Source organism: Dipodomys spectabilis, unplaced genomic scaffold (genome assembly GCF_019054845.1).
Source record: "Dipodomys spectabilis isolate Male_0828 unplaced genomic scaffold, ASM1905484v1 ptg000017l, whole genome shotgun sequence".
Classification (NCBI taxonomy): domain Eukaryota; kingdom Metazoa; phylum Chordata; class Mammalia; order Rodentia; family Heteromyidae; genus Dipodomys; species Dipodomys spectabilis.
This window is the reverse complement of record NW_024870694.1, coordinates 11,802,439-11,817,615: the sequence shown is the minus strand read 5'-3', so window position 1 is coordinate 11,817,615 and position 15,177 is coordinate 11,802,439. Positions and strand designations below refer to the sequence as shown.

Genomic DNA, 15,177 nt, shown 5'->3' with positions numbered 1-15,177 from the left:
ACATCTGCTCACCCTTCTTCCCTCCCTTTCGGCTGCACTCTCTGTGCCCTGTCCCCAAGAAGCAGAACAAGAAAAAAACCACAACCACCACCAAACCACCAACATATATAACCCATGTTCAGAGTTACTAATTTTTGGATGAATGGTTTTTAAGTTCTCTAAATTAAGCTGGTCCAATATTTCCTTTAGGGCAATATCTCACTTTCAAACAGAATTAAGCTGAATGACTACAAAAAAAAAATCAAGAGGGCTGGGAAGATGGCTCAGTGGTAGAGCACTTGCCTTGTATGCCTGAGGCCCTGGGTTCGATTCCTCAGCACCACATAAGCAAAAAGAAAAAAGCCGGAAGTGGCGTTGTGGCTCAAGTGGTAGAGCACTAGCCTTGAGCTGAAGAGCTGAGGGACAGTGCCCAGGCCCAGAGTTCAGGCCCCACGACCGGACCCAAAAAAAAAAAAAAAATCAAGAAAGCTGGATAGGCCAGAATCACAAGGTCCACAAACACTATGTCTATCAACCAAATATGCAGAAGGAAGTCAACAGCTTTAAAACACCAGTAAGAAAAGACATTTCAGGAGGGCACTGGTGACTCATGCCTGTAATCCTAGCTACTCAGCAAGTTGAGATCTGAGGATCATTTTTGAAGGCAGCCTGGACAGGAAAGTCCATGAGACTCTTCTCCAATTAGTCACAGAAAAAGCTGGAAGTGGTGCTGTGGCTCAAGTGGTAGAGCTCTAGCCTTAAACAAAAAGGAGCTCGAGGACAGCACCTAGGCCCAGAGTTTAAGCCTCAGGAATGGCAAAAAAGAAAAAATAAAAAAAAAAAAGAAAGGACATTTCAGACTAGTTTGTTTCACATGCTGGTTTAGGATACCAAGTGCCACTGCGTAACAGAAAACATTCTGGCAACTTAATATTAGTGCTTGATTTCATTGGATTACCCTGTTCTGCCACCAGGGCCTCAGCACTTTCCTGCATTTCAATGACATGTGACACATCGTATCTTTTCTGATAACTATACTGAAATTAAAGAGGCAGATGGCTTAGACAGCCTGTTAGCAAACAGGAGACATCTGGTATAGAGAAGTAACCAATAAATATTTCCTGTTAAAGATATGGAAGTAGTCAATTTATTAATATTTTCATGTAACTCTATCCCCACGTGATTAAAACTATATTCCTTGAATTAGAAACATATTCTGTTTAAAAACTGTTATTTAAAAAAGAGATGTGTAATAAAAATTACAGCACAAGTAATATTGCAATCTAATTGAAGCTAGAGGTTTCAACAAGTACAGACTGACTCTGGGGAAGTCAGTTCTAATTTAGAGGCATAAAAAATGTATAAAGGGGGGTCTTTAATTCTCATTTCCTGCATGGGGAGCAGGAAATATTTCTCTTTTTGTTTCTTCCTACATGAATCCTGTTATACCAAAATAAATCCTTGTTTATAACTTTTACCTTACTATCCTTTTTTGTGAGACATCTTGAAATGTTTTTCATAAGTGGATCTCATGAGATTTTGCATGGAAACTGGGAAGCAGAGGGAAGCCCTCTTCCATGCTAGAAATTGAGGAGTCTAAGTCAGGAGCTGCATCTTACAAGGTATGGAAGGTGTGTAGCTTTGGAATGTTTCCCTAATTCTCTGTTAGCCATGGTAGAACCTTTCTGTCTCCTTTCCCAGATTCAATATCAGAGGAAGGACAACCAACGCAGGGATGGATAAGGAGAAAGGAGGAAGGAAGAAGTTTACTCATTCCTCCTCCTTCATTCCCTATACTAATTAATGAGATTTAGTACTGTCACAAAAGCACCATAGAGCTCTGCTTTCTTTTCCTTGTATTTCCTTTCTCTCATTTTCTCTCCGTATCCTTTCTCCTCTCACTCCTTTTTTGATGGTACTGAGGTTTGAACTCAGCGCCAGGACAGTTGTCCCTTAGCTTTTTCACTCCACTTCAGCTTTTTGCTGGCTAACTGAAGAGTCCCATGGACTTTCCCTGCCTCGCTGGCTTTGCACCAAGATTCTCAGCCATCGGTTAGTTAGGATTATAGCTGTGAACAACCAGTGCTGGCAGGAATAAGATTTTAAACTCCTAATGAATCTAGCTGCTTCTGTTCTAAGAACTTAAGAAAAATAGGTTTTATCTGAAATGCAAATACAAATGTGACAGCATCTAATAGTTTTAAAAAGTAAGCCATATAGTGCTGGTAGCTCACGCCTGTAATCCTAGCTACTCAGGAGGCTGAGATCTGAGGACAGCGGTTCAAAGCCAGCCCGGGCAGAAAAGTCCATGAGACTCTTTTTTTTTTTTTTTTGTCGGTCGTGGGGCTTGAACTCTGGGCTTGGGTGCTGTCCCTGTGCTCTTCAGCTCAAGGCGAGTGCTCTACCGCTTGAGCCACAGCGCCACTTATGGTTTTCTAGTGGTTTATTGGAATAAGAGTCTCATGGACTTTGCTGCCCAGGCTGTCTTTGAACCGTGATCCTCAGATCTCAGCCTCCTAAGTAGCTAGGAATACAGGTGTGAGCCACCAGCACCCACTCCATGAGACTCTTATCTCCAATAAGCCACTCAGAAAACCAGAAGTGGTGCAGTGGCTCAAGTGTAGAGCACTAGCCTTGAGCTGAAGAGCTGAGGGATAACATTTATGCCCAGAGTTCAAGTCCTGTGACTGACAAAAAAAAAAAAAGTAAACCATAGTTGTAGATGTTCTAAGAAGCCAGAGATTCAAATCCTATAGAATCCAGACATTTCCAGCTAAATTTTGAATTGTTTCTTTGAGGCACTAATATCAAGAAGGGCTTTCTTTTCTTTTCTTTTTTGCCAGTCCTGGGGCTTGAACTCAGGGCCTGGGTGCTGTCCCTGAGCTTCTTTTACTCAAGTCTAGCACTCTACCACTTGAGCCACAACACCACTTCTGGCTTTTTCTGTGTACGTGGTATTGAGGAATTGAACCCAGGGCTTCATGCATGCTAGGCAAGCACTCTACCACTAAGCCACATTCCCAGTCCAGGGCTTTCTTTTTTTAGGGTCAGAAGTTAGTTCCCCTGGAGTTAAAAATTGGCCTAGACAATTTTACCTTTTGTAAAGGCCCAGAATCCTATAGGTGCCGGAGTAAGACTCCACACTTTAAAGTGAAGGACCTTCATTCCTTCAATGAGAGTCTTGTAGTTGCAATTGGCTTAGTATCTGACACACTATATCGAGCTAGAGAAATGAGTGTTTTATTAGTATTGTTCCTTGCAAAAATAAAACTGATTTTGATATTTTAAGATAATTACATATCACTAATTTAGATATCTCCAGCATGGTAAAGATTTTTTGCTAAGAGCTAAAGCCATCTAGGATGTTTCCTCTTTCCCTTTTTTTTTTTTTTTCAAAAAAGGGTGTTCCAACTTAAGATTCTCATCTTCAGGCCTTTTTTCTTGATTCTTCCTAGCCAAAGGCCAGGCTACATTACAATCTTCTTAAGGTTATTGGAATCAAAGCTGTCTTGGTACCTTAACATAGAGCTGATGTGGATTAATTCCTCCACCCTTTATCTGAGGGAAAGACACAAAGAATAACTTCAGGGAGAGGTGTGGAACCTCTATTACTAAGCTGGTTCTGGGAATCTGGATGGGATCCTGGCACAGAATGCCTATTTCCTCTGTGCATGTGCTTCTGTCTGGTTAGTTGGCCTGGAGATTTAGGGGCAAAACCCCCTATAGAGAAATTTTAGCTGCAAACTGACTATAAACTAATCAGACTCAATGCCCTGTCCCCAAGAGGGACAGGCCAGTCTGGGTCCTGGGGTAGCTGCAGACAGCTACCTATTTCTTCCCCTGGTCCTGAAGTGTTCACAATAGGCCCAAAGCAAGACTTAACAGTAAAAAGAGTTTAAACTCTTAAGAGTTTAACCTCTTAAAAAAACTTAAGAGGTTAGTGTTAGGTGGAACATATCCAGAAATATTGGGACAGAGTTAAGGTTGGAAGTGGAGCTGTGGCTCAAGTGGTAGAGTACTAGCCTTGAAAGAAAAAGTCAAGGGACACCATCCAGGCTTAGTTCAAGTCCCAGTACTGACACATGCCCACCAATTCCCCCAAAAACAAAAACAACAAAAACAGAACAAAACAAAAAAACCCAAACAACAACAACAACAAAATTACCCACAGAGATAAAAAATGTTTCTTACATGGATAGTTAAAAGGAGCTATAAAGGAACCATAAAACAGTAAGGAATTGAACAGTCTATAGATTAAATACACTGAATATACTTGCCATCCACAAAAATATCACACTAGGTTGGTAGCTCTAATAAAAGATGGCAACCTGTATCCATCTTTCTTCTATTTGAAATATAATGGTTAGGTCACAGCTACCCTTTATGGACAAGGTTTACTTTTTTTGTTGTTGTTGTTGGTCATGGGGCCTGAATTCTTCTTCCTTCAGCTCAAGGCTAGTGCGCTACGACTTGAGCCACAGCACCACTTCCAGCTTTTTCTGCTTATGTGGTGCTGAGGAATCGAGCCCAGGGCTTCATGCATGCAAGGCAAGCATTCTACCACTGAGCCACCTTCCCAGCCCCAAGGTGTTACTTTTAACACTCAGTGACTCCTGGAGGAGTCACTCATAGTGACTCATAGGACTAGGATTTTTGAGCCAGTACTGGGAATTGAACTCAGGGGCCTCATATTCTTGCTCAGCTTTTTTTTTTTTTTTTGTCGGTCGCGGGGCTTGAACTCTGGGCCTGGGTGCTGTCCCTCAGCTCTTCAGCTCAAGGCGAGCGCTCTACCACTTGAGCTACAGCGCCACTTCCGGTTTTCTGGTGGTTTATTGGAGATAGGAGTCTCACGGTCTCTCCTGCCCGGGCTGGCTTTGAACCGCGATCCTCAGATCTCAGCCTCCTGAGTAGCTAGGATTACAGGCGTGAGCCACCAGCGCCCGGCATCTTGCTCAGCTTTTTCTGCTCACAAGTGGGACTTCATCACATGAGCCATGCCTCCAGTTTCGGCTTTCTGCTGGTTAATTGTAATTGGAGATTACAGTCTCTTGGATTTGTGTGCCCAGGTTGGCACAAAAAAGTAAGAACAAGGGGCTGGGAAGGTGGCTCAGTGGTAGAGCGCATGCCTTGCATGCCAGAGGCCCTGGGTTCGATTCCTCAGCACCACATAAGCAAAAAGAAAAAAGCTGGAAGTGGCGCTGTGGCTCAAGTGGTAGAGTGCTAGCCTTGAGCTGAAGAGCTGAGGGACAGCGCCCAGGCCCAGAGTTCAGGCCCATGACCGGACCCAAAAAAACCCCAAACAAACAAAAAAGTAAGAACAAAAACAAACAAAAAAAAACCCCACCAAAAACCTAGACACATTAAGCCAGTAAGAAACAAGCCTGGTCATGCTGCAGAGCCCGAGCAAGCTCAGAATCAGCAGACTCAGCTTCACCTAAGCACAAGTGAGGCACAGGACTGAAATATGAGTAGTGAGCTCCATACTGGCTCAGCTGCTCCATTCTGCCATGCAATCACAACCCACCTAACATTTCCCATTCCTCCACCCCAACAGCAGAGGGTGGATTTATTATGGAGAATAAGAACCTAAGAGGCTTTACAACTGAGACCTCAGGCACTGGACAAGATGGAGAAGAGAACAGGGATTAAACATAAGCTTCCCTACTACACTTGGAAGATGCTCAGCTCCCACTCTGCTTGCGCCATTCCCAAGAGGTCATTCTTTGCTTTAAAAATCTGACTGGCCCTGCAAATACTAATATATTGCATTCCAACCAAATATAACTGATGCCTACCCAGCCTCCCAATAGAAAGGTTCACCAGTTGGCAAACTCCACCCAAATGGACAGGCTTGCCAATTATTATTAAATGAACCAACAAACATCACTCAATATTTGAGGAAGTCTCTTAAACCAGAGAATAAATAGAAAAGGAATAGAGCACCTACACAACCTAGGAAGTACAAAAAAATGTGAAACAAGAGGAAAACTAAGTATGTAGGTGGGCCTTCTCTCACAGGGAGGAGTGTGGTGCTGAGCACGGTGCCATTCTTCTTGGAAACAAGACAGGCTGCCAGCAGCTGCTGAGTCCACTGGGCTGGGCAGAACTCCCAGGAGAGCGACACTGGGCTGCCAAGCTCCACTCAAGCCAAATAGTAAGAGGGCCTAAACGAAACCTGCAATCACAGCAAGCTTTTCTCATTGTCACCCTGTTGCTGATAACCCCACATTCCAGCCCAACAGCTCTCCCCCTGTTTCTGGAGAACAGGGAAGTGTGCTGCCTGTGAAAAAACTGCCTGAGACATATCTCACCTCCTAAAATTCACCTCCTTTAAGGTGAGCAATCCAATGGTTTTAAGTAGACTGACAAATTTGCGCAACCCTCACCACTATCTAATTCCAGAACATTTTTTTTATCATCCTTAAAAGAAACATTAAGTTATCTTACAAGTTTAATTCAAGACCTGTCTTCTTGCTAAGTGTTAAGTGTGATGTTTTCCTGAGAATCCCAACTAAAACATCCTGTTTCCTAATGTTCTTATTTAATAAGTACATTTTATGGATTTCAAAGAATTCAGCCTGAAAGTTCCTTATTAAGAAGTATCATTTTTTTTTCTTCTTTGTGGTTCTGGGATTTGAATTCAAAGCCTCAAACATACTAAGTAGATACCTGACCTCTTGAGTTAAACCCCTAATCCTTTTGGCTTATTTTTCAAGTAGGGTTTTACATTTTTGCCCAGGACCAACTTTGAATCTCAATGCTCCTGATTCTGCCTCTGGTGTAGATGGAATTACAGATAGGAACCATTGCACCTGGCAAAAAGCATAATTTTAAAGGTCCCCAGCACTCAGGAAGCAAAGGCAGAGAGATTTCAAGTTTGAGGATTGTGTGGGCCAACTTCCTTTTTGAAAGAATTATTTAAATATAAGGAAAATAGCTCAGAACTCTTTGAGGGAAAAGAAAAAGATCTTCTAATTACATCAAAGAAATGAGATTAAGAGAGCTGATCAGCTTCTAACAATCAGAATTCTGTGTTACATGGAAAAGAACAAAAATATCCTATTTTCAATTTATCAAAATAATTTGAGATTACAAATGTGTGCCAACATTCCAGGCTTATCCTCTCCAATTAAAACAAACACACAAAACAACAAAAACTATCCAGGTGTTATGGTACTGGCCTGTAATTTCAGTACTTTACAGAGTCAGATGGAAGACATTTGAAAGTTGGAGGCCAGTTTATAATACATAGCAAGTTCAAAGGTACATAGTAAGACCCTGTTTAAAAATAAAATTTCAATTGCCCTTTTTTTTTTGGGTCTGGTCGTGGGCCTGAACTCTGGGCCTGGGTGCTGTCCCTCAGCTCTTCAGCTCAAGGCTAGCGCTCTACCACTTCAGCCACAGCACCACTTCCAGCTTTTTTCTTTTTTTTGCTAATGTGGTGCTGAGGAATCGAACCTAGGGCCTCATGCATGCAAGGCATGCACTCTACTACTGAGCCACCTTCCCAGCCCCTCAATTGCCCTTTTTTCTACAATGACACAGTACACTGCATTCTTACCTGCAATATAGCAGGAACCACACTGTTTTTCATTTTTAGTAGGAATTGTGCCCAGGGATTGTGCCCCCAGTGCCCAGAACTTTGATTAGTAGACAGCTAAATCCCATCCACTCCCCCAATTAACACCCACAATCTTTATAGGCAAGAATCTACATGTGTGTCAGAATTTACCTCATAGAAAACATTCACTATTCTCACTAACTTGTCAACACACTCATGTTTTAATAACAAAACATTGTTTTAACTTTTTGGTACTGGAAATATTCTACTATTAAGTTATAACTCCAGAACATAAACCACAGTATTTTAAAGGAAATATAGTGTGTGTGTATGTATGTGTGTGTATGTATGTGTGTGTGTATGTATGTGTTGTACCTTTTTGTGGTGAACTGGAGAGTCTTATGGACTTTTCATGCCTGGGCTTGCTTGAAACCACAATCCTCAGATCTCAGCCTCCTGAGTGGCTAGGATTACAGGTATGAACCATTAGCACCTAGCTCATATTTTAAAAAAATTATTCAGTAGCATTTTATGTAACTTAACACTACTCCCTCATCGATTCAGAATCCATGCATGAATATCAACATTCAAATACAATACCAATATCCAGGAATGCCTGTAATCCCAGCTCTTAGGAGGCCAAGGTAGGAGGATCTTAGGTTTGAGAGCAGCCTGGACTATATATTGAGTTTGAGGCCTGGGCTACATACTGAGACCCTGAATCAACAGAATAAAAAAAGAAAGACTTGGAAGGATTTAAATGTGAGCAGAAGATTTCTGTGTGTTTTCTTTCCTTCAGGATAAATCTAATCCTAGCACGTCATTTTGTGTAATGGATATTTCACAAAAGATAGAGTTACTCACCTTCTCTCAATGACCCTCCAGAGCTGGCGCCAAAAGTCCAAGTTGCGTTCAAATGGAGTCAGCATCAACTTTTGTTCCTCTTCTAGCCTGGCTTTAGAATGAGAAGTTTATATCTTTGCCAAAAAAAAAAAAAAAGCATAAATGCTCTAATTCATTGTATTAAAAATAGTGTCAATTCTCTCACACACATATAGTGCTGGGATCAAACCAAGGGCTTTACAAACATACTAGATGAGCAATCTACCACTGAGTTGCACACCCCCAGCCCTTTCATATACTGAGTCTACATAAAAATAAAATGTATTCATATCATTCTCCACCAAGATCAAATATTCTTTTTTTTTTTTTTTTTGGGGGGGGGGGGGGTCGGGTTGCGGGGCCTGAACTCTGGGCCTGGGCGCTGTCCCTCAGCTCTTCAGCTCAAGGCTAGTGCTCTACCACTTGAGCCATAGCGCCACTTTCAGCTTTTTTTTCCTTTTTGCTTATGTGGTGTGAGGCATCGAACCCAGGGCCTCATGCATGCAAGGCAAGTGCTCTACCACTGAGCCATCTTCCCAGCCCCTCTAGGCAAATTCTTAAAGTCAAATACTCACCGGACAAGTTGACGCCTCCATTTCAGGAAGTTATCTTTCTCTGCCTGTTTGAGTTCTTCTGGACTAGTTTTTTTGTCCCAATTTGGTCTGAAATAAGCATAGAAGGAGAAAATGCCATATATAAGGAGAATTTGGATAAAATAATGGTAACAGAGAAAAGGACGCAGGAAAAATGTGAACAGCAGCTTTAAAATTTCCTATTCAGTGGTTCTGTATACCTTTTAATACCCTAAACTTTTGTTCAACTCACCTCCTGGGTATACACAAGAACTGCCTGTTCTCCTCGTGGAGTTTCTTAATTCTCTGACTTTCCTCGAAAGACAGCAGTCCAGTTCTAGCCTCAGGGAGCACAAACTTAATGTTAAGCTTCTCTGTTCACAGAAAAAGAAAAGTATTGTTATTTAAGAGGCAAAATAAAACATGAGTCATTTTTATAAACCTGGAAAACTATTAATATGAGAGCCTGAGATAGTATTTAATGTTACATACAGAATAATTTTAATCCAATGGGCTGGCAAGGAAGATTCCAATTAGAATAAGTGAACAACCATATTGCTGTAACTATTACACATGATGATAAACATTCACCCTTACTCACTGCCTCTCATGAATTACTTTAAAAAGCCTACATATATGAACTAGAGAGGCCTCTGTGCTCAGGTTCTAGTTCTCTAGATGTCTGGCCTTTCCCATTTCATCTCACACAGTACCACCTAGTCCCCATGGCAATGGTTACTCCCCTGGAGACAAGACCTTGGGGAAGCCAGCTAAGCTTCTTCTAAGATGCCCAGATGATCGAATATATTCAGCAACATTCCTTGTCCCCTTAGACAAAGACTGCAGCTTGTTACTCATCTCATCAGACTACAGTAGTACACAGAACCTTCCTAGTCCAGTAACCTGAATTACAGCGAACCCAGTCATGGTTCTGGCTCATGTTATCACCCTCAACAACAGTCAACTCATACCTCCTTCTTGCCCCTTACTTGGTGCTTCTTTACATTAACATCTTCCAGTGGTGATCTCCCATCCCTGTTCTGTTTTGTCCAACTTCTGCACACACTCTGGTCCCTTGATCTCAGTCCATTGCCCACCATCTAGCTTCACTTCTTTCCCCATTTAGCCAAAAAGACACGAACATAATTCCATCACCTTCTAACTAAACCATCAAATTCCTTTTTTCACTACAGCGGCACTGTGTGCTTCCAACTTTCTATTCCTCATGTTGCTAGCAGTGAGTGTGCACTGTGGTAAGTATGACACAAGAGTGTAGTTATGTGCCATGCATATGTACCAGGCTCCAGTTAAGCACTCAGCACCTCCCACAGAATGAAAACTCTATTTGCTTGGCTTATTGTTCCCATTCCCTAAATGTTAACTGTTGCTCTTTACCAACTGTATTCCTTTTCTGCCCACTCCTTGAAGATAATCTTGCCATTATCTTATAAAGAGAAAAACTGGAGCTGTTGGGTCTGCACCTTCTCATTTTCACACCAGTGCATGTGTGTGCCCATCTGGCCTCAGAGAAGCTGTGTGCCTTCTCTTGCCTGATCTAATCTTTCCAGCTCTGCTTTTGATCCCATTCTATTCTCATTTCCTTCTAGATTAAAACTGTGCTCTTCACCCAACTACTTTATCTTTGAAAATTTAAGTCTTAATTATACAACCATGTAAATCTCCCTATTAAAAAAAATCCAACAGGGCTGGGAAGGTGGCTCAGTGGTAGAGCGCTTGCCTTGCATGCATGAGGCCCTGGATTCGATTCCTCAGCACCACATAAGCAAAAAGAAAAAAGCCAGAAGTGGCGTTGTTGCTCAAGTGGTAGAGTGCTAGCCTTGAGCTGAAGAGCTGAGGGCTAGCGCCCAGGCCCAGAGTTCAGGCCCCACGACCGGACCCCCCCCCCCAAAAAAATAAATAAATAAATAAATCCAACAATATTATAAACCTTCCCTTTGACCAACTTCTAATCTTTTCCTCACTTCTAAAAGTCTAGTTGCTGCTTTTGAGGTTGTCAATTTTATGTGTAGCCTTCTCAGTCTTTCTTCTAATATTCACAAATGTACATTAATTGGTCAGAATCACAGCTCGAGGGTAATTACTACTGTGGGATCAAACTAATTAACTTATTCTGCCAAACCAAATGTTGCCTTTTCAATCTCCCCTCATAACTTTATTAATCTTGATCACTCCCCCCCCAGCCTCTCTCTCTCTCTGCCATAAACATACACTAAAATGGTTTAAGCAAATACTACTACAGACATTTTTTTGGTGGTATTGGAGTTTGAACTCAGAGATTTGACATTAAGTAGGTGCTCCACTACTTCCTTTTGTCTCTAGTTAGCAAGATGAAAACGTGACCAGTTTCACATACACTCAGCAATAAACAACTTACCAGCTACAAACTCTGTCCCTGCAAGTTCTGCAGTTGCAAGAAAGTCATCAAGGGAGCTCTGCTCAGTCACTGACTGAAGATTAAGACGACCCCATTCATAGCCATCATTGAGTTCACTTGTGTGCAACTATAAACAAAATTCAGGGTGTAAAAGACAAAGGCACTCTTCTTCTGATATCCAAACAGGCTCTAAACTTCCTTTCTAAACCATTCTATGCATTTGAGGAGAATTTAGCAGCATCAGAATCTGTACTCATAATTATTTAAACGAGAACTTGCTTACCTCATAGTTCCTTTTATCATTAAATTTAATTTTCAGAATCTTTTGAAATAAATTGTCTTGTATTTCATCTTATAGTAAATTTCATAGTCTTACTAGTTATGAAACTGAGGCTTAGTTAGTTTTTTAATAATAGTTAACAAATTCCTTATAGTCACAAGCAAAGTGGTAGAAGTACAACCTGAAGCCAGGCTGACTACCAGCCAGTTGATAAAATGTTTTGACAGAGACTAAAGAAAGAAATACATTTAAAGCAGGGTGCAAGTGGTTCATGCCTATAATCCTAGTTACTCAGGAGTCTGAGACCTGGAGGACTGAAATTCAAAGACAACCTGGCAGAAAAGTCCTTGAGACTACAGCTACAATTAGTCAACAAAAGGCTGTACTGGAGGTGTGGCTCAAGTGGCAGAGCACCAGATACAAGTAGAAAAGTGAGCAAGACACACTCTCAATCACACACAAAAAGTTTAAAAAATATATTTTACATTGTGACCTAAAGATGTGTGATATACAACATAGTGATTCAAATGTGTAAGGACCAATGATCACAGTAAAATGGAAACAAAGGAATTTTAAGGCAAAGTTCTCTTATCACAGGTAACATAGGTATTTCTTATCCTAGCTTACTTTAGAAAATAAAATATCAGTTGTAAATAACTAAATTGATTTCTAGACACAACCCAGTTAAAAACACCATTCTCTTAGGGGAGGAACACAAAGGCACAATGCCTATGTGCCTCTGTTCATATAAAACAATATTTATTGAAATGAACTCCAGGAAATGGAAACAAGAGTTTTTTTCTTTGTTGTATTTTGTTTTGTTTTGTTTTGTCAGTCGCAGGGCCTGAACTCTGGGCCTGGGCGCTGTCCCTCAGCATTTCAGCTCAAGGCTAACACTCTACCACTTGAGCCACAGAAACACTTCCAGCTTTTTCTTCTTATGTGGTGCTGAGGAATAGAACCCAGGGCCTTATGCATGCAAGGCAAGCACTCTACCACTGAGCCACCTTCCCAACCCTCTTTGTTGTTATTTATTTATTTTTTGTCTTTTTGCTCAGTTATCTGTCTTTGGAAGAATAAGAGAGGGCACAGAAATTGAGGGACAGGGGCTGGGAAGGTGGCTCAGTGGTACAGCGCTTGCCTTGCATGCATGAAGCCCTGGGGTTCGATTCCTCAGCACCACATAAGCAAAAAGAAAAAAAAGCCGAAAGTGGTGCTGTGGCTCAAGTGGTAGAGCGCTAGCCTTGAGCTGAAGAGCTGAGGGACAGCACCTAGGCCCAGAGTTCAGGCCCCCCAACCGGACCCTCCCCAACCCCCCCAAAAAAAAGAAAGAAGTGGAGGGACAAAGGGTGAACAAATGCAGCAATGGTATTCACTAGACACTATGTTGAAAATAAATTATACAACTTGTGGGTGGGGACAAAAAGAAAAAACTGGAAGAGAGGGAGGGAAAGGGCGACAGTGTTCAAAAAGACATGTACTCTTTACCTGACCTATGTAACTGAAACCTCTGTGTACATCATCTTTATTAAAAAAACTAAAACAAAATACACCATCCTAAGCTATACTTAGTACAGGCACCAACAGACATGTATCAGCAAAACTTAAGGCTTAAAATTCAGTTCTTTAGAATAAATTTCCCAACTATTTCTTAAAAGCTACATTAATAACAAGCAGCTTAAAATCAGTGAGCATGATCAGTAGTCAAGTGTCTACAGTAATTCAGACTTGATAAATATTGTTAAGCACTGTGTGTTTATTCTGCAGACCATATGGGCAAAGCCACAATGGGGGAGGGGGGGGAATGACTGTGGCACATGGGGAGTAACACCAGTGAGCACTGCACATGTTCTCCAACTTGTGGAATAAATGGTGAACATGGTGTCTGGAATGACAAACACAAGTCAAACTTTACCAACTCTTGTGTGTCCTGGTCCTGGGACCTGAATTCAGGGACTGGGTGCTCTCCTTGAGCTTTGATGCTCAAGGCTAGCGTTCTACCACTTGAGCCACAAATCCACTTCTGGCTTTTTGCTGGTTTACTGGAGATATGTCTTATGAACTTTCCTATCCAGGCTAGCTTTGAACTGTGATAACTCAGATTTCAGTTTATAATCAGGATTATGAGCTGCTGGTACCCAGTTTTTACACTCTTTTCAAGGGTTCAATTATAATTTTCCCTAGGCCCAGAGAACTATTATGGTGTGTTGCACCACAGAAATGAAGACTCCTCTTAGCTAAAGCACTAGAAGGAAAAATAAAGGAAGCAGGAATTTCAATTATTTTCTGGTGGCAATCAGCAGGTTACGGAGAACCAAATTTTGTAACAAATCAATAGTAAAAAAGTTTTGTCTCTTTCCTGCTGAGAACCTTCCAAGCACTGCCCTGGCTTCTAAAGCAAAAATCAAACGAATTCAAGACATGCTGGCTTTCAAGATAACTCACATCCTCATCCCAGCTTCCTCCTCACAATTGAGCTCTGCTTTCAAGCCTCTCTGTTCGGTGCCTTACTCTCACTTGGAAGACATGATTCCCAACCTGGCAGGAATTTCCTTCAAATCCTTGTTAGGGCATCACTTCTGGAAAATTTCTCTGTGGTGCGTGCGTGCGTGCGTGTGCGTATGCGTGTGCGTGTGTGTACGCGCAGGGGTGACTGGGGATTGAACTCGGGGCCTAAACACTGTCCGTAAGCTTTATTGCTCAAGTCTGGAGTTCCACCACTTAAGCCACAGTTCCTCTCCCGGATTTTTGATGGTTAATTAGAAATAAGTCCCACGGACTTTCCTGCCCAGGCTGGCTTTGAACCGCGGCCTTCAGATCTCAGCCTCCTGAGAAGCTAAGATGACAGCAGCGAACCACCAGCCCAGCTTCAGTGTGACTTCTGACCTCAAACTCTGTGGAACTCAAGTCTCTCAAAACCAGACAGAATAGGAAAGATGACATGGTCTTTCTTACCCAGGAGTCAGAGTGACGGTGGCTTCGGGTCCGCTGGGTCTGATGGCGGATAAGGGCCCGGCCCAGCGACGCGCTACCGGCCGCTCTCCGCCGTCCCATAGCAAACTCAGCCTCAGCGCCTACTGCTTCCCCTCAGCGCGTGCGGCTTCCGGTTTTCACGGCTTCGCTACCGGAAGTGACGTTTGGGTAAGCCCAAGTAGTTCGGACCTGAAGTTCAGGGGGAGAAAACGGAACGGGTTGGTCCAGAACGCTTTTCTGTATATCTAGACTTTTCCAAATGCGTGACAACAAAGGAATGCAAACATGATTTGGGCAACTTTTCTGTAGCTGTTCCTACATCTCAAATTGATGGCATGGTTGAGATCATGGTACACTCCGGATTGGTCCACCCGTCTTTAGCGACCGACGGGAAACTAGAACTGGGAAAATCTTGGCCGCTCCACACGGAACTAACCCCGCCTCCCGCTGGTTTCGTCGACAGGCGGCCGAGACTGGGGTGAACAGTGTTTCTGTAGCGGCAGGTGGCACTGCTTCCTGGCACTGCTTTTCGAGC

At 42.3% G+C, this 15,177-nt stretch overlaps 1 protein-coding gene across 1 annotated transcript in view; it reads right to left on the bottom strand.

Annotated features, from left to right (window-relative positions):
* The window catches only part of Lsg1 (large 60S subunit nuclear export GTPase 1), a 33,026-nt gene extending 18,241 nt beyond the window's left edge, over positions 1 to 14,785 (bottom strand). The window contains exons 1-5 of the mRNA XM_042669129.1: positions 14,625 to 14,785; positions 11,390 to 11,516; positions 9,248 to 9,368; positions 8,998 to 9,084; positions 8,405 to 8,491 (exon numbers count right to left, since the gene is read on the bottom strand). Of these exons, the coding sequence (XP_042525063.1) occupies positions 8,405 to 8,491; positions 8,998 to 9,084; positions 9,248 to 9,368; positions 11,390 to 11,516; positions 14,625 to 14,723 (521 nt within the window). The 5' untranslated portion in view covers positions 14,724 to 14,785. The remainder of the gene's footprint in view (positions 1 to 8,404; positions 8,492 to 8,997; positions 9,085 to 9,247; positions 9,369 to 11,389; positions 11,517 to 14,624) is intronic.
* Between the last annotated feature and the right edge of the window lie 392 nt (positions 14,786 to 15,177).